This window comes from Chanos chanos, chromosome 12, assembly GCF_902362185.1.
Source record: "Chanos chanos chromosome 12, fChaCha1.1, whole genome shotgun sequence".
In the NCBI taxonomy this organism is placed as follows: Eukaryota; Metazoa; Chordata; class Actinopteri; order Gonorynchiformes; family Chanidae; genus Chanos; species Chanos chanos.
In genome coordinates, this window is record NC_044506.1 from 9,386,951 (window position 1) to 9,406,950 (window position 20,000).

At 40.7% G+C, this 20,000-nt stretch overlaps 1 protein-coding gene across 1 annotated transcript in view; it reads left to right on the forward strand.

Moving 5' to 3' along the window:
- Nucleotides 1–16,312, forward strand: part of npr1a (natriuretic peptide receptor 1a) — a 56,174-nt gene extending 39,862 nt beyond the window's left edge. The window contains exons 5-21 of the mRNA XM_030788469.1: nucleotides 1,336–1,430; nucleotides 2,475–2,610; nucleotides 6,557–6,641; nucleotides 8,136–8,256; nucleotides 8,728–8,802; nucleotides 9,559–9,639; nucleotides 9,899–10,003; nucleotides 10,790–10,861; nucleotides 11,441–11,600; nucleotides 11,877–12,032; nucleotides 13,826–13,994; nucleotides 14,531–14,677; nucleotides 14,841–14,964; nucleotides 15,085–15,153; nucleotides 15,291–15,465; nucleotides 15,681–15,779; nucleotides 16,161–16,312. Coding sequence (XP_030644329.1) covers nucleotides 1,336–1,430; nucleotides 2,475–2,610; nucleotides 6,557–6,641; nucleotides 8,136–8,256; nucleotides 8,728–8,802; nucleotides 9,559–9,639; nucleotides 9,899–10,003; nucleotides 10,790–10,861; nucleotides 11,441–11,600; nucleotides 11,877–12,032; nucleotides 13,826–13,994; nucleotides 14,531–14,677; nucleotides 14,841–14,964; nucleotides 15,085–15,153; nucleotides 15,291–15,465; nucleotides 15,681–15,779; nucleotides 16,161–16,312 — 2,021 coding nt within the window. The remainder of the gene's footprint in view (nucleotides 1–1,335; nucleotides 1,431–2,474; nucleotides 2,611–6,556; nucleotides 6,642–8,135; nucleotides 8,257–8,727; nucleotides 8,803–9,558; nucleotides 9,640–9,898; nucleotides 10,004–10,789; nucleotides 10,862–11,440; nucleotides 11,601–11,876; nucleotides 12,033–13,825; nucleotides 13,995–14,530; nucleotides 14,678–14,840; nucleotides 14,965–15,084; nucleotides 15,154–15,290; nucleotides 15,466–15,680; nucleotides 15,780–16,160) is intronic.
- Nucleotides 16,313–20,000: the final 3,688 nt, after the last annotated feature.

The following is a 20,000-nucleotide window of genomic DNA, read 5'->3' on the forward strand; positions in this document are numbered from 1 at the left end:
TGTCTGTGCATGGCATTCTATTGAGGGAAAGTGTGTACGCTATATCAGACAGACCAGAACACCTTCACCGACGGCTCCTCAGGTTCCTGCTTACCAGACACGTCTCTCGTAGTTCCCAGCGCTCTCAGAAGGTGTGAGGCACTCAAACAGTTTGAAACAATGCCCTTAGCGGGAAGCCAGAAAGCCAGAGCACCGAAGCTCGTTACGCTGTTAGAATTAGGAGCTGATAGAAAAACTGAGAATAGCAAGGTTCTTGCCCGCAGACCAATTTCAACAACTGTTCCTGCCTGTGTTTTCTGAATTTACTTTTGAAAGTGATTGGAGTATCACATTAAGCAGATTTTTTTTTTCTGCTTAGCAAAACCTCAAATCCTGTGTGTAGTTGCTGAGGTTTACACAACAGAGAGCTGAGTGGTTTAAGAGTTATGCTGTAGCGTAGAAGGTGAAGAATGAAGAAGCTTAACTTCTGGTGCCTTGCGGTAAATGGTATACAAACAGGAGCAAAAAAAATCACAGTTAGACATTAGGCAGAGCGATTGTGTAAGCTCTCAGAAACCACTCAGAAATCATGTCTTCCGGAAGAATCTCAGCGGTGGCTATATGCGTGGAGAAATTTCCCTCAGTTTACCTTAAGAGGCTCCCTGTGGTCATTTAAAGCATGTTTATTTACCACCTGCCGACATCTGAAATGGCTTTTCACGCACGACCCAAATGATACCGTCGGGTAGTTGTGTATGGCAGCGCTCTCGGTTTTGCTAACTCCCCGTCGTTAACTGGGCCCGGGTCTGTCTGGCTCCTGCACAGACGGTTCATGAGGCCAGTGGATAAGTCAGTGTCGTCGCTAAGCCGCCACATGCGGGGTTGTTGCACAGGGTCCCGGCTGTGTCTGCGTACTTAGGGCTTAGATGTGCTACGACAGGGAAATATCTCTTAGACATGAGTCGTGACACTGTGTTCTTTGAAGCGTTTGCCTTCTCTGTAAATCAACAGAGCATTATTGAAAGCTCCATCTAAAGCTCACGTGTGCCGTTGACTGTTGGTTCTGTTTTATTCTGCACAGCTCAAGACTTTTCCTCTGTTGTCGTGCTTTGACAAATCTGCTCAGTCAGTCTGGATAGCAGCTAAGTGTAAATTAATCACATACATCTTCCGAATTAGTGGACAGAGGAATAAGCTACCATTAAGCTGCCTACCAGTCGTCTTGACTGACTTTAAGATTTGTATCAGGTGCACACAAGCGTTTACCTCCAGCCTGTGTGTTTTCATCACCTATCACAGTACAAGCTACTTATTGAAGTAAATCTCTCTCTCTCTCTCTCTCTCTCTCTCTCTCAGGTGTAACTGGACTTGTTAAGATAGATGAGGATGGTGATCGGGAGACAGACTTTGCTCTGTGGGATATGACTGATACCGAAACAGGAGTGTATGAGGTAATATGCCCTCAGACACACACACACACACACACACACACACACAAACATACACAAAGACTCAGTTCTTATTTACCGGACAGGCATCTGTGACTCAGATAAACACACTTTGCTGAGGAACCAAACAAACAGCCCGTATTTCCCGTTTTACAACCCTCATCATACAAGCACCGGTCACAAGAAAAAGCTCTCAGCCACTTTAAACAACCCCAAGTATTGCCATCATTTATTTTATGTGAATAAACAGTGAAGAAGGGCCAACAGAGGATAGCTCTTTATGTGTTTGTATGAAGAAGGGTCTGTGTTGTTTTTTTGCATCTACATGTGGAGAAGAGGTTATATTTAAAGCAGCTTCACTTTTCATAAATAGCTCAACACACACTGGGTCACCATAACATGCTTTGACATACAGAAATGTCATGTAGCACAGATTACTGTATATTTTCGATCTCTCCCTGGTCTAATACCCCTTATTCTACTCAGCAGCTAATTGTCGAGCCCATGCCTGGCTTACACAGGTGTGTTAGACCGGGATACTGTACATATATACCGTACACATACCACACATACATACACTATACATATATTTACACTATATTAATTTTACATATTGTGTCCATTTGTGTGTATTTGTGGCACATTTAATGCATACTTTCCCCTTCATTTGATCTGACTCATTCATAGCCCTGGGGCGTATATATATATATATATATATGTGTGTGTGTGTGTGTGTGTGTGTGTGTGTGTATACCATGTTTTTGTGAAGTAGTGTGGACCAAACATCCATATGACAATAAAAACATCTAACAAGTGTTGGTTTTATGGGGACATTTGGTGATTCCCACAACTTTAAATGTGTTTTTCTAAGAGATACTGTTCTTACTTGTAAAACAGAAAGTGTTCAAATATTTCTTTTGTTAGGGTTAAGCTTAGGGTGAAGGAAAGGTTATTTTTCTTTAGTTACAGTAAAGTGGGAGTCAGTGGGAGTCCCCCACTGAGATATAAATAAAAATGTGTGTGTGTGTGTGTGTGTGTGTGTTCCAGATTGTGGCTGTATATAATGGCAGTAAGAAAGAGATGGTGGATCAGCCGGGGAGGAGGGTCCAGTGGCCGGGGGGCTCTCCCCCTCCCGACATCCCTGAGTGTGGATTTAAGAACGACAACCCTGCATGTGTTGCAAGTACGTGAAGCCTACACTCTCCCACTTTGACTATCAGAACTAAATATGTGTGATATAAACAAAATTAAAATTTGAAATGTAATCTCAAGGTATTTCATAAGAGTGAATTTGTCTTCAGACTCAGCTGAGGGCAGAGAGGAGTGCATATGGTGTATGGTTGTCTGTTGTAAAATACTGACACAGAGATGACCGGATTGATAGTCTCTAATATTCAACTGAATCAGTCACCTGTGGGATCTTAGTTAATCCAGGAAAAATAAAACCGCAAGTCCTTAGTCCTCTTTGTTTAGGTGTACACAGATTGAATAAAAACCAAAGCTTTGATTATTTTTATAACCTTATACGTGCAGTGTTTTCAGAAGTGTCGCAGGAGTAGTTTTGATCTGGGGTCGAGACGTGGTTTTAGTGATTTGTAAAATACAACAGCTCTAAGCTGTATCTAGCTATAAGCTAAAGACAAAAATTGGTTGTTTTATTATGTAAAATTATTGATTATGGCTGAAACATGCATAAAGTGATAGGATATTCTAAAACTGAGAATAAATAAAATTAATTTAGGAAACACAGTTAGACTGCTCACTGTCTAAGGAGGATTCAGTTACTGTGTCATGAAGCCCTTTGAGGCTTCAAGTGCAGAGTGACAATGACTATATCAGGAAAGGTTACACAAATTGAAAACATAATCCAAGAGCATAGGACAAAGATCAGCAGGTCCGGATCAATAAGAACAGGTAGAATCGATAGAGAGGTAGTACCAAATCCAAACCGTCAAACAAAGTTCAGAAACCAAAGATGATTCAGGCAAAAATTAGACACTCAAAGAAGGAAATCTGGATTAACAAGGAACCAGTGGCTCAGAATGTGTGATAAGCACTCAGGTCCTCAGATGGGGGTAACTGACATAGAGTCCTGTATATACAGGGGAGGGTAATTGAATCAGTGAGCAGCAGGTGCTTTCAGTAATCAGGAGAGGCAGAGTGGGGTCACACTGAGAGAGAGTGAGCGGAGACCTGACTGGGAGCAGGTGTGACATACTGTTCACACAGCACTTGTATTTCCACTGATAATCTCTTCCCAAATAAATAAATAAATAAATAAGTAAAAATGGAAAAAACCCCTCTATATATAGAGATGCTGCATATGCATGTCATATTTCTGTTGATGATTAAAATGTAAATGTGAATACCACGTGTGGTTACCCATGCATGATTTCTTAACATGACTTAATGTTGGGCTTCTTATCAGTGCAGAGAGAGAGAGAAAAAAGACAGAATCGAGAAGCTGTAAACACACTGTGCAAATCTACTCATGCTTATCTCTGTGGAAGGCTGCGACCCCAGTCAGACTGTGAAACTCTGGCACTCTGTCCACTGGCATTCAGAAAAAGAAAAAAAAAAGAAAGATTCGTGTTGTCTCTGTACGGCAGTAGAACGTCCATCTAAAAGAATAAGAATCAAATGTCAAATGAAATGTATTTTTACATAGGACCAAGGGTCATCTCTGTAGCAACGAGGCGAGTGACAACTGTTCTCATTGCAGCGTAATAATCTTGAGTTCTGACACAATTCTGCAAAAAAAGAAAAAAAACACACAATAAAAAACCTGCAACAGCTTTGCTAGATAAAGAGATTTAGAACTCTTGTTGTTGGAGTGCATACAGTTGTTTTAAAACTGCAGTCTTAGTTTATGTTTGTAATCAGTCGTGGTTGTGATAATTATCAGGCAAAAGAAAGCAAACCGACCTCTTGGTGCTTGTTCTCACACACGCCACGCATCCTGGACAAGACCATGTTCACTGGACAGACATGAGAGAGGTGTTGTTCAGATTCACTGACGTAATCAGACCAGAGGCACAAACAGCGGGATACGAGAGTATGCCTGCAAGAAAAAAGCCCAGTGCCAGAGCTCATGTTTCTTATCATGTCGGCCTAAAAAAAAAAGTTCAGAAGGGGGATAAATTTGGAGTGGCTGCACCAGGAGAGTGGAGGAAGGGGACTGTTGACACGCTACTTTACATATCAAAGCTAGAAACACATACAATGCCTTTCTTTTCATACTGCAGGTCTGATAACCTCTGATGTGGATGAACAGCAATTCAGTGGCACTGCAGCCAAAGGCTGTGCTATTGGCTTATGTTAGGAAGACTACATTCATAGATTGGGGGGAAAAAAAAGGTCTTTCTGAGTGAGAGGGAGTATCAGTATTTTACAGTTTCACAGGTTTGATGTAATAGAATTCCATAGAGGGCAGCCACTAATATAGTTTGGGAACTGGTGCTTAATGACCTGCTTAATGATGATGCAATGTATCTGTTCTGTGTGGTTCTCACATATCAGATCACTTACTGTGGTATTTTATTACTGTAGTGTTGAAAAGCATAATCAGTACTCACAAACGATGAAGTGAAGTTTCATTAAAATGTGTAATAAGAATGAAATATCTTTACTTTCCTTTACTTTAAGTTCACCCAGCTTAAAATCTACATGAATATTAAAAACGCACAAACAAACACACTCAAACACACACACACACACACGACACACACGACACACACACGACACACACACATATGCAGCAGCCTATATAAGAAATACTTTTTTTTTTTTGTTGCTTACCATAATGCCAGAAATACTTTTTTGTCTGAGCTGTTACATTTGTTTCATAGAAACAGATTGATCAGTAGAGTACACAAACCCCAGGAACTGTTTGTAAATGTTCACATATGGTATGTTCCCAGCCCCAAAACAGTTTCTTAAACAGATATGAAACGCTATCTAAAACAGATAACAAAGCAAAAATAAATGTAGAGCTTGGAACAGCCACATCTCTTTTTACCTGAATCTGAGTAGAAGAATTTTTTTTCCCAAATTAGCCTTGATACTGTAATTTGGGGTAAATTTTCAGATTTTTAGAAAGTTGCCCTGATATAAAGCACTTATTTTTCTCCACTGCTGATCACCAGAGAGACACGTTATAATCTGAATCTGTAACTCTACTACTGAAACTAGTTTTAATCCCTACATATCAGTAAATGTGAGAGTGCTTTGTTTCCATAAAAGTACATACAGTACTCTTCATTAAAGTACATGTTCCACATTAGTTCCTCATTACCGCCTGAAAAGGTCAGTCACACAGTGTTTGGCCGTTTGTCTTGCAGGAATGACTAAGCAGTTTTACTTATACTTGGCCCAGTTTTTGTCCTTTTCGACAAAGTACTTTACTGATTGTCACTTTGTGATGTCACATCAATTTAGCGTCATCCTTTGATTTAGCATTGATTCAACATGGAAAAGAAATTAAAATATAAAGAAATTAAGTCAAATATTACTTATTCGCAGGTTAAATTTGCACGAAACAGTTCTGCCAAGTTAAACAAAAGTGCAGTAATGTCAAAACTAAACTTGCGTCCGCTGGTGTTTTTTGTGATGGGGATTAGCTGAGTGGATGACCAAAAGTATTAGGAGTGTTAGTGTGTCAGCCTGTTTTATGTTAAGTCCTGTGCCAGTTAATATGAGATACCCTATTTCAATCTGACCTCTAAAAGCATAGCATCACAGAGAAAACATCTGTGCAGCACTGGGTATGTGGTATCAGATCTGACTCACTCTGTAACCATTAGCTATTAATTGTTCTTCACCCATGTTTGTCTTTCATGGCCCCTAATGCAGTTATTAGATATTTGAAGCGGAATGAGGAATTAATCTATCTTAGTCAAAGAAAGGTGGTTGTTTGTTTAACCAGGGATGCAGATAAGAGGTCAAAGTAAAGCCTAAACAAATGAATTTAAACAATGTCCAAACAATCCCTCACAGAGAACTGTACTCTAGCGGTCAGGTCCAGAACTACTGCACTGCATTCGGAAACCTCTAGAAAGCATCAGCGCAGTGTTGTGGATGTGGTGTCACATTAAGATTTTTCGTCCTTGTGTTTCGATTATGTTTTCCAGAGATGGTTGAAATGCCCCAGATGATATCGATAGTGGTGTGTTTTATCTTCATCATCATCGTCACCATCACAGTCTTCATTTACAGGTTAGTGATGGCCCCGTGCAGGTCGCCTCCTGTCTCTCCTTCTCTGCTCATTATTATGTGTTGTAAGGGTATTCAGGTCCTGACATCTCTCCACCTTTTCATTCTTTCTCTCCTCACACTCTTTCTCTTCCTTTTTTTTTTGTTTGCCACAATTTCTGACCTTTTCTTACGTGCACCATTACCGTCTTTCCTACGTTTTCTTTCTTTTTTGTTTTTGTAAAACCCACTTTGTCTCTTTTTCTTACATTCTGTCTACCTATCTGTCTATCTGTCTCTCTCTCTGTCTCTCTCTCTCTTTCTCTGTCCTTTTTCCACTTTGTTCTTTTCCCTTCCCTTTCACCCTGTCTCTCTCCCGTTCTCTTTCTCTCTTCCTGTCTCTCACTCACACAAACGAAAACACACACACACATACACACACACATGTGCACGCACGTATGGCTCGACAGGGAGATTACTGCCCGACCAACACAACTCGGACAGAAAGACAAGCTGGGATATAGCGGCTCTGTTCCCTAATAAAACACACTCCATTTTTTAAAGATCTCTGACAATAGAAAAGTACTCTGCATAATGTACTCCACATAAAACATGTTCACAGAACCTGACATACGTGTAAAAGCTTGCATTTGAACATTAATCTTATTGGGTGACTGCCAGCCAACTGATTTCTTCCTCTCATTTATTCGTCTATATGATCGTATTACGAGTGTTTTTATTGGACGGCGAATGTCCTTGTGTCAGTGTTTTCAGATGAACAGTGCTTTGTGCTGTGTGTTCCTTCATGCATGTGTTTTTCATTTAGAACCAAAAAAAAACCAACAAAAAAAAACCCTGAATCATTGTATACCCATTGTTTAAGTGTATTTTTGAATGCTAGATTATATGGAGAAATTAGTGTAGTTTGTATATGAACTTTGTATTTCTCTCTTTATCTCATTCATACAATAAAAATACATTAATAAATTTGGGTCTCTATGACATTTATTGCCCCAAATGTTCCAAATAAGCTGCCCTGTTCTCTGTAGACCGTTGTGGATTGGTAGGCAGATTTATGATCTGTGTGTTGGCAGAATGATATGCTTTATGGTGCTTGTGGTTTGTTAGTTCATGAGAATGAAGTACATACCCTAACACTGGACTTTCACTGCTGTGCCCAATCTCAACCACTATGATATACTCTCTCTCTCTCTCTCTGTCTCTGTCTCTGTCTTTATTTCTCTGTCTTTCTGTTTTTTTCCTGTCTGTCTCTTTAACCCTATCTTTTTTCCTCAAATCATCTCCTCATTTTTTGTCTTCTCTCATATGCAATTGTTACCTTTACTTTTCCATACCTCTCTGTTTCTCTCCTTCTTTGTTTGTTCTCTCTCTCTCTCTCTCTCTCTCTCTCTCTCTCTCTCTCACACACTCTCTCTCTCTCTTACACTCTCCCTCTCTCTCTCTCTCTCTCTCTCTCTCTATCTGTGTCTCTTCCTTACTCTCTCTTTTGCCATACAGAAAGCTGAAGTTGGAGAATGAGTTGGTTGCCCAGCTGTGGAGGATACAGTGGGAAGACATTCAGATATGTAACATGGACAAAGCACTGCGCAGGGCATGTAGCAGGCTCACAATGTCACTGGTGAGGACACACACACACACAAACAAACATGAACAGACAGACAAACTCTCAAATACACTGATGCAAATATGTATTCAAACATACACAAACAGGTTTATACACATATCAGTTAAAGTAATAAACACATCACTTGAAGCAATTGTTTGACTCTTTCTGAAGTGAGGAAACTCATTTTCACATGTTCAGGAAATCTCACTCACTCCCTATACATCTGCACACACAGACACACACACATCAGGAAACACGCTCACATCCACATTATACACACCCTAAAATAAACATGCCAACATAGCGCGCATACAACACACACACACACGCACACACACGCACACACACGCATACATGCGCACACAAACAGTACCATGCAGATACTCTAACACACACACTCACATTCACTCAGCCATTTTGACACATGAAGAGATGCATTCATTAACACTGTATCATGTGGACCTGTTTCTCTCTCTCTCTCAGAGGGGCTCCAACTACGGTTCCCTCATCACCATGGAGGGAAACTTTCAGATCTATACCAAGACTGGTTACTACAAGGTACCGTAAGATTATCAGAGGTTGTTACTACCAAACAACAGTAAATGAAGTTCACACAGGATGTTCACTGAACACAAGAGTCCTCCTGTTTATGCAGTTATTGTGCATAACCAACAATATCAGTAAATCAAAAAGACCACTAAATCAAGTCTATATACATTTCACAAATCTAAATTATTATTAGCATACATAGTCAAGCCTAGCATTTTCTCATCCTCTGGCTGCTGTCTGTTTACAAGACAAGATTCTACAAAATCCATTTTTCACTCATGTCTCCAACTAATTTGTTCTCATCTCACCCTGGTTGTTATAAATCTTCTTTTGACATCTTTAGAGAAAGATCTCTCTTTCTCTGTGTCTGTTTGTCTCTCTCTCTCTCTTTTTCTCTGTTTCTTTTTCTCTGTCTGTTTCTCTCTCACTCATTCTCTGTTTCTCCCTCTTTTTCTTTCTTTCAATTTCTCTCTCTCTCTCTCTCTCTCTCTCTCTTTCTTTCTCTCTGTCTGTTTCTCTCTCACTCTCATTCTCTGTTTCTCCCTCTCTGTGTCTTTCTTTCAATTTCTCTCTCTCTCTCTCTCTGTCACTCTCTCTCTCTTTCTCTCTCTCTCTGCCCCCCTCTCTCTTTCACTCTCTCTCTCTTTCGCTCTCTCTCTCTCTCTCTCTCTCTCTCTCTCTGTGGTGCTCTGCTGAGCCTCAGATGGCAGAGAGAGATTGGGAGCAGAGGAAAAATAATGTGTGTTAATGTTCTCTCCTCTCCAGGGAAACCTAACAGCCATTAAATATATCAACAGCAAGAAACGCATCGAGCTCACCAGGACGGTGTTATTTGAGCTTAAACATGTGAGTGTGTGTGTGAGTGTGTGTGTGTGTGTGTGTGTGTGTGTGTGTTTAGTCCCACTGTTTGCTGAGTATCCTCATCATAATTAAGTAAAAGATAAGAGATGTTTCTTGAATGGATAACGCGTGAATGGATAAAGAGATTTTTCGGTAATGGATGGCTCTCAGTGAATGTGACTCTGAGGACAGGGTACTGAAGGTGATAAGTGATTATAGATATAGAACTGTCGTGATGCTGATCGTGATGCTCTGATCTGTGCAGATGCGTGATGTTCAGAACGAACATTTGACTCGTTTCATTGGAGCCTGCATTGACCCCCCCAACATCTGCATCCTCACTGAGTATTGCCCCCGAGGCAGCCTGCAGGTAGCGTTCAAACACACACACACACACACACACACACACACACATATACCCACGAACACACACTCATAACACACACATATGCATTCACACGCACGCAGACACACTCACACACACACTCACACACACACACACACACACACAAAAAAGACATACTGCCTTGTAACTACATTTACAAACTCATACACAAACACGCACATAAACCCAATCACACAACACCCCCTCAAGTGTGTCTCGTTGCACTCAGATTTGTCCTTAACTTCACAAAGAGCCAGACAGACTGCATATAAAATTACCATAACATTACAGCTGGGCATTAAATCTAATATGAGAGACACATTAGTTCAACACATTTTGTATGTGTTGAATACAAACTGCACCTGTGTCCACAGTATAGTGTGAAATGGATATTAGCATGTGAAAGCAAACTAAGTCTTATTCGCCCTTGACCTGATTGTGACCTGCTCTGCTTTGACACAGGCTGAGTGATGATACATAACAGATGGTTAAATTATTCCGTTTGTCTCTGTGTTTGTTTGTGTGTGTGTGTGTGTGTGTGTGTGTGTTTGTGTGCATATGTGTATGTTTGTGTATGCGTATGTGTGTATCTCTGTATATTGCATGCATGCATTGTGTGTATGTGTGTGTGTGTCTGTTTGTTTGTGTGTATATGTGTGTGTTTGTGCATGCGTGTGTGTGTATCCCTGTTATTGCATGCATGCATTGTGTATGCGTGTGTGTGTGTGTGTGTGTGTGTGTGTGTGTGTGTGTGGTGTGTGTGTGGCCCAGGACCTGATGGAGAGTGAAAGCATTACGTTAGATTGGATGTTCAGGTACTCCCTAATCCACGACATTGTTAAGGTGCGTCCTGAATGGCAGAATTGAATGCCTTTTTTTTTTTTGTCTACTGCTTCAATCAAAACAACCACAGACACCACTGCCCCTCCCAGTAACACAGCCGATCCTGCTCTCTCACTCATTCGGATGTTCATAAAATCATCTCATGTTCCCACATTATTTTCATTATAAACGTCTCTGTACAGACCCAGTGAGTGGGTATAGTGTGCTGTGTGGCTGTTGAGAGCTATATTGGTATTATATATGATTGCTTTGAGAACGGTATAGGCCCCATTAGTACTACCAACACTGTCCTGTATCATTTTATTCAGTAGTTCTGATGAATTGTACGTGACTGTAATGCAGTATATGTCATATTTATCAAAAATCTTCAGAGAATTTGATACACTTCCAGCGTATATTAAAGGAACACTCCTTACAGCTGAGTGAATTGGATATAAACTGAATGCTGTTGTTTTCAAAAGTTATATTTGATAAATATGTGTATGTATGTTAAGTATCTGTATAATAATTCGTCATTAATTGTATACAAAAAGATTGTTCAGTTTAATGCACAGTGCGGCTCTCCTCTCTGCCATCCAGGGGATGACATTTCTCCACAACAGTGTGATCGTTTCCCACGGCAACCTGAAATCCTCTAACTGTGTGGTGGACAGTCGCTTTGTTCTGAAGATCACAGACTACGGCCTAGCCAGTTTCCGCAAGGAACCCTGTATAGAGGACACACATGCTTACTATGCCCGTGAGTGATTGCAGCCACTCACACACGCACACACACACACACACACACACACACGCACGCACGTGCGCACACACAAACGTGCATGCGCATGCACACACACATGCACATACCACACATAGAGAGGGAAATTTCATTGCATACATGTAATTATTATCAAGATGTATATTATATGATAATAGAATTGTTTGTACAGATATATACGTTTTGTTTGTCAGTCTGTCTCAGTTGCATGTTCTAAACTATGTCTGATTGCTCCCTCTCTCTCTCTCTCTGTAGGGAAGTTGTGGACCGCTCCAGAGTTGTTGCGTGCAGAGTGTCCTCCCCCAAGTGGGACCCAGAAGGGGGATGTGTACAGTTTTGGGATCATCCTGCAGGAGCTGGCCCTTCTTAGGGGCGTCTTCTACCTGGAGAGTCCTCCTCTTAGTCCTAAAGGTCAGAACTTACCAGAACACATCAGTCCAACGAAAGATCTCAAACTCAGATTCTCAACTGTATTCCGATAAAGGCCAAATAACATCACCTTCATGGTTTAGTAACAAACATATTCATATGAAGTGATAAAAAATTATATCAATTAATAAAATAATTATATTATCTTACAGTTTAGTATTTTGCATTATGCAGTTCCTTTTTATGACAGCACATGACATTGAATTGAGTTTGGATTGACACCACAGATAAGAAGCCCGTTCGTTCATCTTCTAAATGAATGAATGATTTAGTTACTGGTTTAGTTTGTCTGAGTCCAAAAAGTGAAAGTCACAGGTGAAGAGAGAATTGGTATGTGAAAGACGGTAGGGGTAAAAAGTTGTTGTGAATGGTTTATTCAGTCTGTGATTGTAAATGACCACTGGGATTCAGCTGACAGGATGAGTAGCATTTTCATTTAACAGAGCATGTCTGAACATGTTAAAGTGTAGCTTATTTACAAATTTAATAATTGTTTTTTGGCTTCCATATTCATTCAGTTATTTACATTGCACCTCTGTCAGCAGAGTGTCTGTTCTGGCGTGCACACAGATACACACACACAAACACACACACACATACACACATGTACAAACACACACACACACATACACACACAGTAACATTCTCTTTCCATGCATACCACAGGTGACTAACAGAAGGGCAGAGAAGAGGAGGGTTGGGAGAGAGAAAGAGAGAGAGAACAAACATGGGAGAGGAGACTTGTTTGTGTTGCATGAAAGTAGGGAGTGAAGGAAAGTAATGAAAAAATGCCGCAGGAACTCTAATGAAAGACAGAGAAGGAGAGAACCATGAACCATGAGAGGCAGGCTGAGAGAGAGAGAGAGAAAGAGAGAGACAGTTGAGAAAGAGAGACAGTTTCAAGAGAGACAGAGGCAGTATGTGCAGAGACAGAAATTAAAAGTACAGATGCTAATGATAGAGAAGTATGGATGGATGAAGGGACAGAGAGACAGATAAGACTAAAGGACAATGAAAGACACGCTGTTGTGTGTAACACCCTCCATTGGCCATTACAGATTTCTCATCTCAATGGCGACTTCATTCGCTCTCTGGGCTCTTTAATTACTGTGGTGTGCTTGTGAATTGAATGAGCCAGGACAGGTCTGCTCAACATCTGTGAATGAGTCTCAGACACCTTTGCTCTTTCTCTCTCTCTCTCTCTCTCTCGCTCTCTCTCTCTCTCTCTCGCTCTCTCTCTCTCTCTCTCCCTCCCCGTCTCTCTTTGTTCCCTTTTAGTAATGAGCATTCGTGTCCTGGAAAACCTCACAGTGGGTCTGCTGTACTGACAAACAGAAATGATAACCTGAGAATGCTACTTGACTGGGTTTTTTTCAGTCGGAGCTGTTAGACTAATGCAACATGTTTAGAGTTGTTTCTGTTTTTGAAAGATAATTACCTCATAGAATGTGCTTCTGTGTTAATGAATTGCTTTGTATATGTGGGCATGTGTGAGACTGTGTTGGTAGGTATATGTGTGTGTGTGTGTGTGTGTGTGTGCGCATGCGTGCGCACACGTGTGGGTGTACACCAGAATTAACATATTAAATATTTAAAATGCAGTTTCTTTCTTGCTTATACTTGTTTCTGTCCACTCTCTCACCCTCTCATTTACCTCTACAATTCTCTGCTTCTCACACTCTCTCTTTCTCTTTATCTCTCTCTCTCTGCATGTACTCTCTCTCTCTCTCTCTCTCTTTCTTTCTCTTTCTCTTTCTCTCACTTTCACTCTGCAGAGATTATTGAGCGTGTGGAGGAGGGGAGGTGGCCGTACCTGCGTCCGTTGTTGTGTGCCCAGAGTCACAGTGAGGAACTGGGTGTGCTTATGCAGCGCTGTTGGGCTGAAGACCCCTGTGAGAGACCAGATTTCAGCCAGATAAAACTTTTACTGCGCAAACACAACAGGTCAAAAAAAAGTCCAAAAAAAAAAAACCTGCACAGTTCTATAATCATCATCCAGAACACGTCTGTCATGTCTGTGACACCATCTCTTCTGTTATAAATTAGTCAGTAACATTAACTAGTTATTTAAAGGTAAATTTCACTTGGCCGTCCTCTTAGATGTAGGTCAGGTCTATTTGCTCCAATTACTGTACTGTTGTTTAGATAGCTATTAGCTCTTATCGACATGCCCTCACCTGGAAAATTGCTGTTCGGTCATAATCATAACTTCATTTTGGTTCAGTTACATAACCTCAGTTTTGTTTATGAATATTACTCAATTATCTATTCGTATTTTAAGTGCTCATATAAATGTATTAATGGTCAGATTCACTCTAGACATTAGTAATGTTACTTATGAATGTGACACAGATTTGCTCTGATCTACATGTAGCAATACCAGTATCTTAATGTGCAGATAGAGTATCACGCTTGCTCTCTCTTTACCTCTCACTTTCTGTCCATTTTTTCCTCCTGACCTTTCTTGTCTCTGCCTACAGGGGCTATGGCTCTAATATCCTGGATAACTTGCTGTCACGCATGGAGCAGTATGCGAATAATCTAGAGGAACTGGTGGAGGAGAGAACCCAGGCTTACCATGAGGAGAAACGCAAGGCTGAAGCCCTCCTCTACCAGATCCTGCCCCAGTGAGTCCACTACCAGCCTGTTTCTGTCACCCACAAACTTCCAGAAATCCGACAGCAATCGCTTATTGTGAATTCTGCCAGCCAGTGTGGCATAGGTTTGGTCCTGTTGGCTCTGAACGTGTGTGTGTGTGTGTGTGTGTGTGTGTGTGTGTGTGTCCTAAAGTTCCGTAGCGGAGCAGCTGAAGAGAGGAGAGACAGTGCAAGCAGAGGCCTTTGACTCTGTCACCATTTACTTCAGTGACATTGTGGGCTTCACCGCCCTGTCTGCAGAGAGCACACCAATGCAGGTAAGGAGTACGCATTTTAAGCTTCATGCTAGTTTTGTGACGTATTCAGCTTCACCAGGTTGTCAGATGCTCCATCTGTACAGAGAGCTAATTCTGTCCGTTTTTTTCTTTCTCTCTCAGGTAGTCACCTTACTTAACGACCTGTATACATGCTTCGATGCCATCATTGACAACTTCGACGTGTACAAGGTGCAATTATTTGCTATTACGCATGCAAACCTCAATGTCATACCACACAGATTATAATATACACCTCAAGTTCATAGCATAAGAGGAGATTTGGATAAGAAACTGATGCTGAGGTTCTTGTGTGCGGCGCCCCCCAGGTGGAGACAATAGGTGATGCGTACATGGTGGTGTCTGGCCTGCCGGTGCGAAACGGAAAACTGCACGGACGAGAGATCGCGCGCATGTCTTTGGCTCTCCTGGAAGCCGTTCGTTCTTTTAGGATACGCCACCGACCCAACCAACAGCTCCGTCTGCGCATCGGCATTCACAGCGGTGAGACGGGCAAGGGGCAGAGGTCTCGGGTGTGGGTGAAAGTGTGAGAGGGTGAGGCAGGAAAGCAAACAAAAGGGAAACAGACAAGTGGTTTAGCATCGGACAGAGTCAAACGAAAAGCGTCAATGAGAGTGTTTGTCTCTGGCAGGCAAATGGAAACTGTTGAGTGATTGTTGTTTGCTTGTGTGTGTGTGTGTGTGTGTGTGTGATCCCAGGTCCTGTTTGCGCTGGCGTAGTCGGCCTGAAGATGCCACGGTATTGTTTGTTTGGGGACACAGTCAACACGGCCTCACGCATGGAATCTAATGGGGAAGGTGAGGCACCAGTTTCAGAGTATCCCAGTTGGTTAAAAAAACCATGAACAAATTTTTTCAGAACGGTTTCATAGCATGGTCTAATGCATGCATTGGTATGCTTGACCATACAACAGCATAACTCAACACTAGACAGTATGTAAACGAATGTATATGAATTTGTACATTCAAATAGAGTAATGCAAGTGATGCAGGGCATGGTTTTACTTTGGTGATGTTTTGAGGAATAAAGAGAAAAGCAGCTTCTATATTTTTGCCAAGAGAAAAAAACACATGATAGATACGCTCCTGATGTTCAGCTGAATCCTGATTAATCATAGTTTTAAGATAAAACAAGTGAAGGTCAAAGCTTCATCTACTACAACTGCTCTTCCCACTCAGCTCTGAGAATCCATGTGTCAGAGGCCACGCGCACCGTGTTGGAGGAGTTCAACTACTTTCAGCTGGAGCTGAGAGGAGATGTGGAGATGAAAGGAAAAGGAAGGATGAGGACCTACTGGCTGCTGGGAGAAATCACCCCGAATAACGCCTGAGAGAGAAGAAAGAAACAGAGAGAGAGGGAGAGAGAGAGAGAGGTGTATGCTCTTTCAATGTGAAGAATGCCGAGAGAACCACTCAGAAAGGTTGAGAAAATGACAGACATTAGACTTCAGTCAGACCTCACTCAGAGGTTGCAGGATAACAGCGAGAGGGGTTGGCGTAGGGAGTGATGTACAGAAACAGCAATGGACCAATTGTATACTGATACTCCCATGGAAAGTTCTAGAACTGACAATTTCCTTCCATTGTGACTCACAGAGAACCTCAGGTTTGTTGCCTTGGTTTCAGTCCTTATGTGAACCATCACGTATAGACTTTCTTTTCTTTTCTTTTCTTTTTTTTCAACTTTATCCTGTTTTCAGTGACTTCCACAATATTTGGACAACCAAATGGAGAATGTCCTTTTCAGCAAGGAATGACTGCTGTCGCACCACACATCAGCATATTACTGATCTAGTCAAAGGTGGTGGACATCGCCACCTTGTGGTCTGGTGACTCAACTTGTCATTCTGTTGATCAGTTTGATAATGAATATAATAGAAAATCTTTTGTGAAGTTTAGTAGCAGCGTACGTGTATTGGCCTTCATCCACAGATACTGTAGTATGTAATGAAAGGGGAAACTCTCTCCCCGTTATGTTCCTTTAATTGGTTTTCAGACTGCTTAGGTAAGGATACAGAGCTGGAGTTACTTTGCATCAGCTTCCCTTTGCAGAGGTTTCATTTGTTGAGTGATATCACAACACACTGTTTCTTATGTCACAGAAACTGCAGGACCGGTCATATCTTCACATCTGTTTACCTACCAGGCAGCAATGACCCACGTCCACATCTGCCAACAGTCCATAATAAACCACAGAGAAGTCTTAAAAGATCCATATGCCATGATCCATTATCCATTATGTATCTCTCAGTGTCACAGATACACCACTTGCACTTTTATGTTGTTTTAATGTAACAGAATGGTGTGAATATTTCATCTTTTTTTTATCAAGGAAAGATTTATTAAATCAAAATGTGATTAAGCTCACTTCCAGCTTTCGATAGTTCATCAGAGCGATTTTGTAGAGCAGAAGTGAGCAGTTCTACCTCTCAGTTGTCAAGATATCCCCAGCTTTTACTGTCTGATGACTGTAGCAGAGTCGTGAAGACTGTACCTACTGTCCTTGTATCAGGAAGAAGATGAATAGGCGGTAGAATGTCAGAATCCGTTTTATGTTTGTGTGATGATTAAGTGTAGCAGAATGAGCTTAGCCTCACTCTAGCATGACTTGAGCCCTGGTTTTTGTTTTTAGTTTTTTTGGGGTTTTTTGTTTTGTTTTTTTTTTCCAAAAAAAAAATCTCTCCTGAGTTGGAGAACCATAATAACAACATTCAACTTAATCTGGATTTGGTTTCTTGACTCTGACTTAAATTGTGCAAACATTATCCTGAAGATATCCTGAAGATAGGATATATCAGGATACCTCCTCGAATCATGACCAGCTAACACATAAAAATGTGTCATATAATAAGAAATATCAGGAACTACCTGGTAAATACCAGCTTCTCTCGTGTGCTTGTACTTGTCCCATTGTGAAAAAAATAAAAATAAAAAATTGTGACTACACTAAATACAATACTGCAAGGTACCTTCACAAAATCCCAGGAGAGATTTTGTTGACCTGTAATCACATTGTCATGTTTACATGATTTTATCTTATGCCACAATGAATTTCTTTTAACCAGTAAACACTGCAGGAAGTACTTCTACAGACTTGGGAGGGGAAAAAAAACTCCCTCAAAGCCCAGCAGCAACATCAAACTGTCAGCCTTTGAGTGTATGAGTTTGTGCTGCACTGAATAACGGAGCTACGTAACTGCTTCACTGTTTGTTCTCTCCATGAAGAGGAGTAGCACCACTGGCTGGGTAGGTCAGTTCACTGCAACACAAATGAAGTACAGTGGTACAACCCAACTGAAGTTAACCATCACCAATCCACGCTCAACCGCATCGTATTAAACACACACATCACCCTGTTTCACCACAGTCATTTTATGGATGGATTTTATGGATACCCCGAATTATCCAGATGTCTGTTTTGTTTCATGAATGTACAATGTCATGCCAAATGTACTGAACATAGCAGAGAAGTTGCCTAACCCAAGAAGTGCCCAGTCTTTTTTTTAATTTAATTTCATTTTGTTTTATTTTCACCACAGCTCAGAATAGCTCTAGCTAATTACCACAGGGACCTGCAGTTGCAACTGCAGGAAAGGGTGCTCAGCTAGTTGTGTGTCAACAAGCAGTTTTGTGGTTTCTGCCTCACAGACAAAGTGCTTGGATTATGAAGATATGTTCATTTCAGTCATCTTATATTGTCATTTGGAACTAGGGGATTACGGTTGTGGGTATGAAATGTCCCTTACAGAAGTATCTAGAACTAATGCGTTCAAAATTGTTTTATTTGTTGAATTTTTGGGTGGGTTCAGGAGATGGGATGTTTTTTTTTGGTCATGTAAAATTATGTAAAAAAGAAAAAGATAACAAATAAATACATAAAGATAAAATAAAATAAAATTGTAAATATCACTAAAGCTATGATGAAATGATTATTTTTGAAATATCTTCACTCAGACCTAAAATGTCCAACAGTAGGTTGTAGAGCCTCATAGAACTGCTGTGTAGCGTAAATAGATTTGTTCAGATCTCAGGGAAAAACATGGATAATTGCTAATATGAAGAGCTGAAAGATGGGTTTGAAAGGCAACAGTTTGTTTAAGTTCAGTAGTGCTCCTATTCAACATACTTTTTGGTCCAAAAATAGATTCCCAGCAAGTCTCCTGTTTCAAAGGATACATAGGAAAAGAGGATGGAAATCCATGTAAAATGTACCGTGTACTGGTGTTTATCTGTGACAATAAATTTGACTGAATTGCAGTATAAGTAAAGAAACAAATGTATTTAATTTGTCAAAAAAAAAAAACCCCAGAAACTCACTGTATTGCATAGCTGTTCTGTTTTCTCTTGGAACAATTCCTGAAGGTAAGTCAATGAAGTCTGATCAATGATCAACAAAACTAAGAACAATTTAATGTTTAATAATGTTATCACACTAAAGAGAACATTTGTTAAGGCTGACCTTTGGTTCTTGGTCGGTAATGTGAGCTCTAACACTGAACAAATAACTTTGCTCCTGATGTTTTTTGAAGGCAGTTTGGATCACCCTATATTATGGTTGTAAAAACTGTGGATGGGGAACTAATCTCATCGCAGGCTCAGAATCTGGCCCTCTTGTGAGAGCCATAAAGAATTAAAATGAACTTTTCAGGGTTGCTAGACCCTGCCTTTAACAGGCATGCATGGGCAGAAAACTTTCACAGGCATCCATCAAATACACCTGTCTAAGTGTACTGAATATGAAATAAATGACTGGAAACGGGCACAGAATGGTGCTAAATATTCCACTTTAAAAAAAAAAAAAGTATCTATTTTTATTATATTTCTTCGCCTGTTCTAGTGAGCTTATGATACTGGGAAGGAAAATAGTTAATATTCTAAAGCAGGTGCATTTGATATTTTATGGAAGACTAAAACTAAAAAGAGTTCATCAGAACTAAAAAGAGTTAAACCAAGGCGTCTTATGTTCCAGAACTGCAGTTATCGACTGAAAGTGAAAACCTGTGTTCAACCAAAATGTTT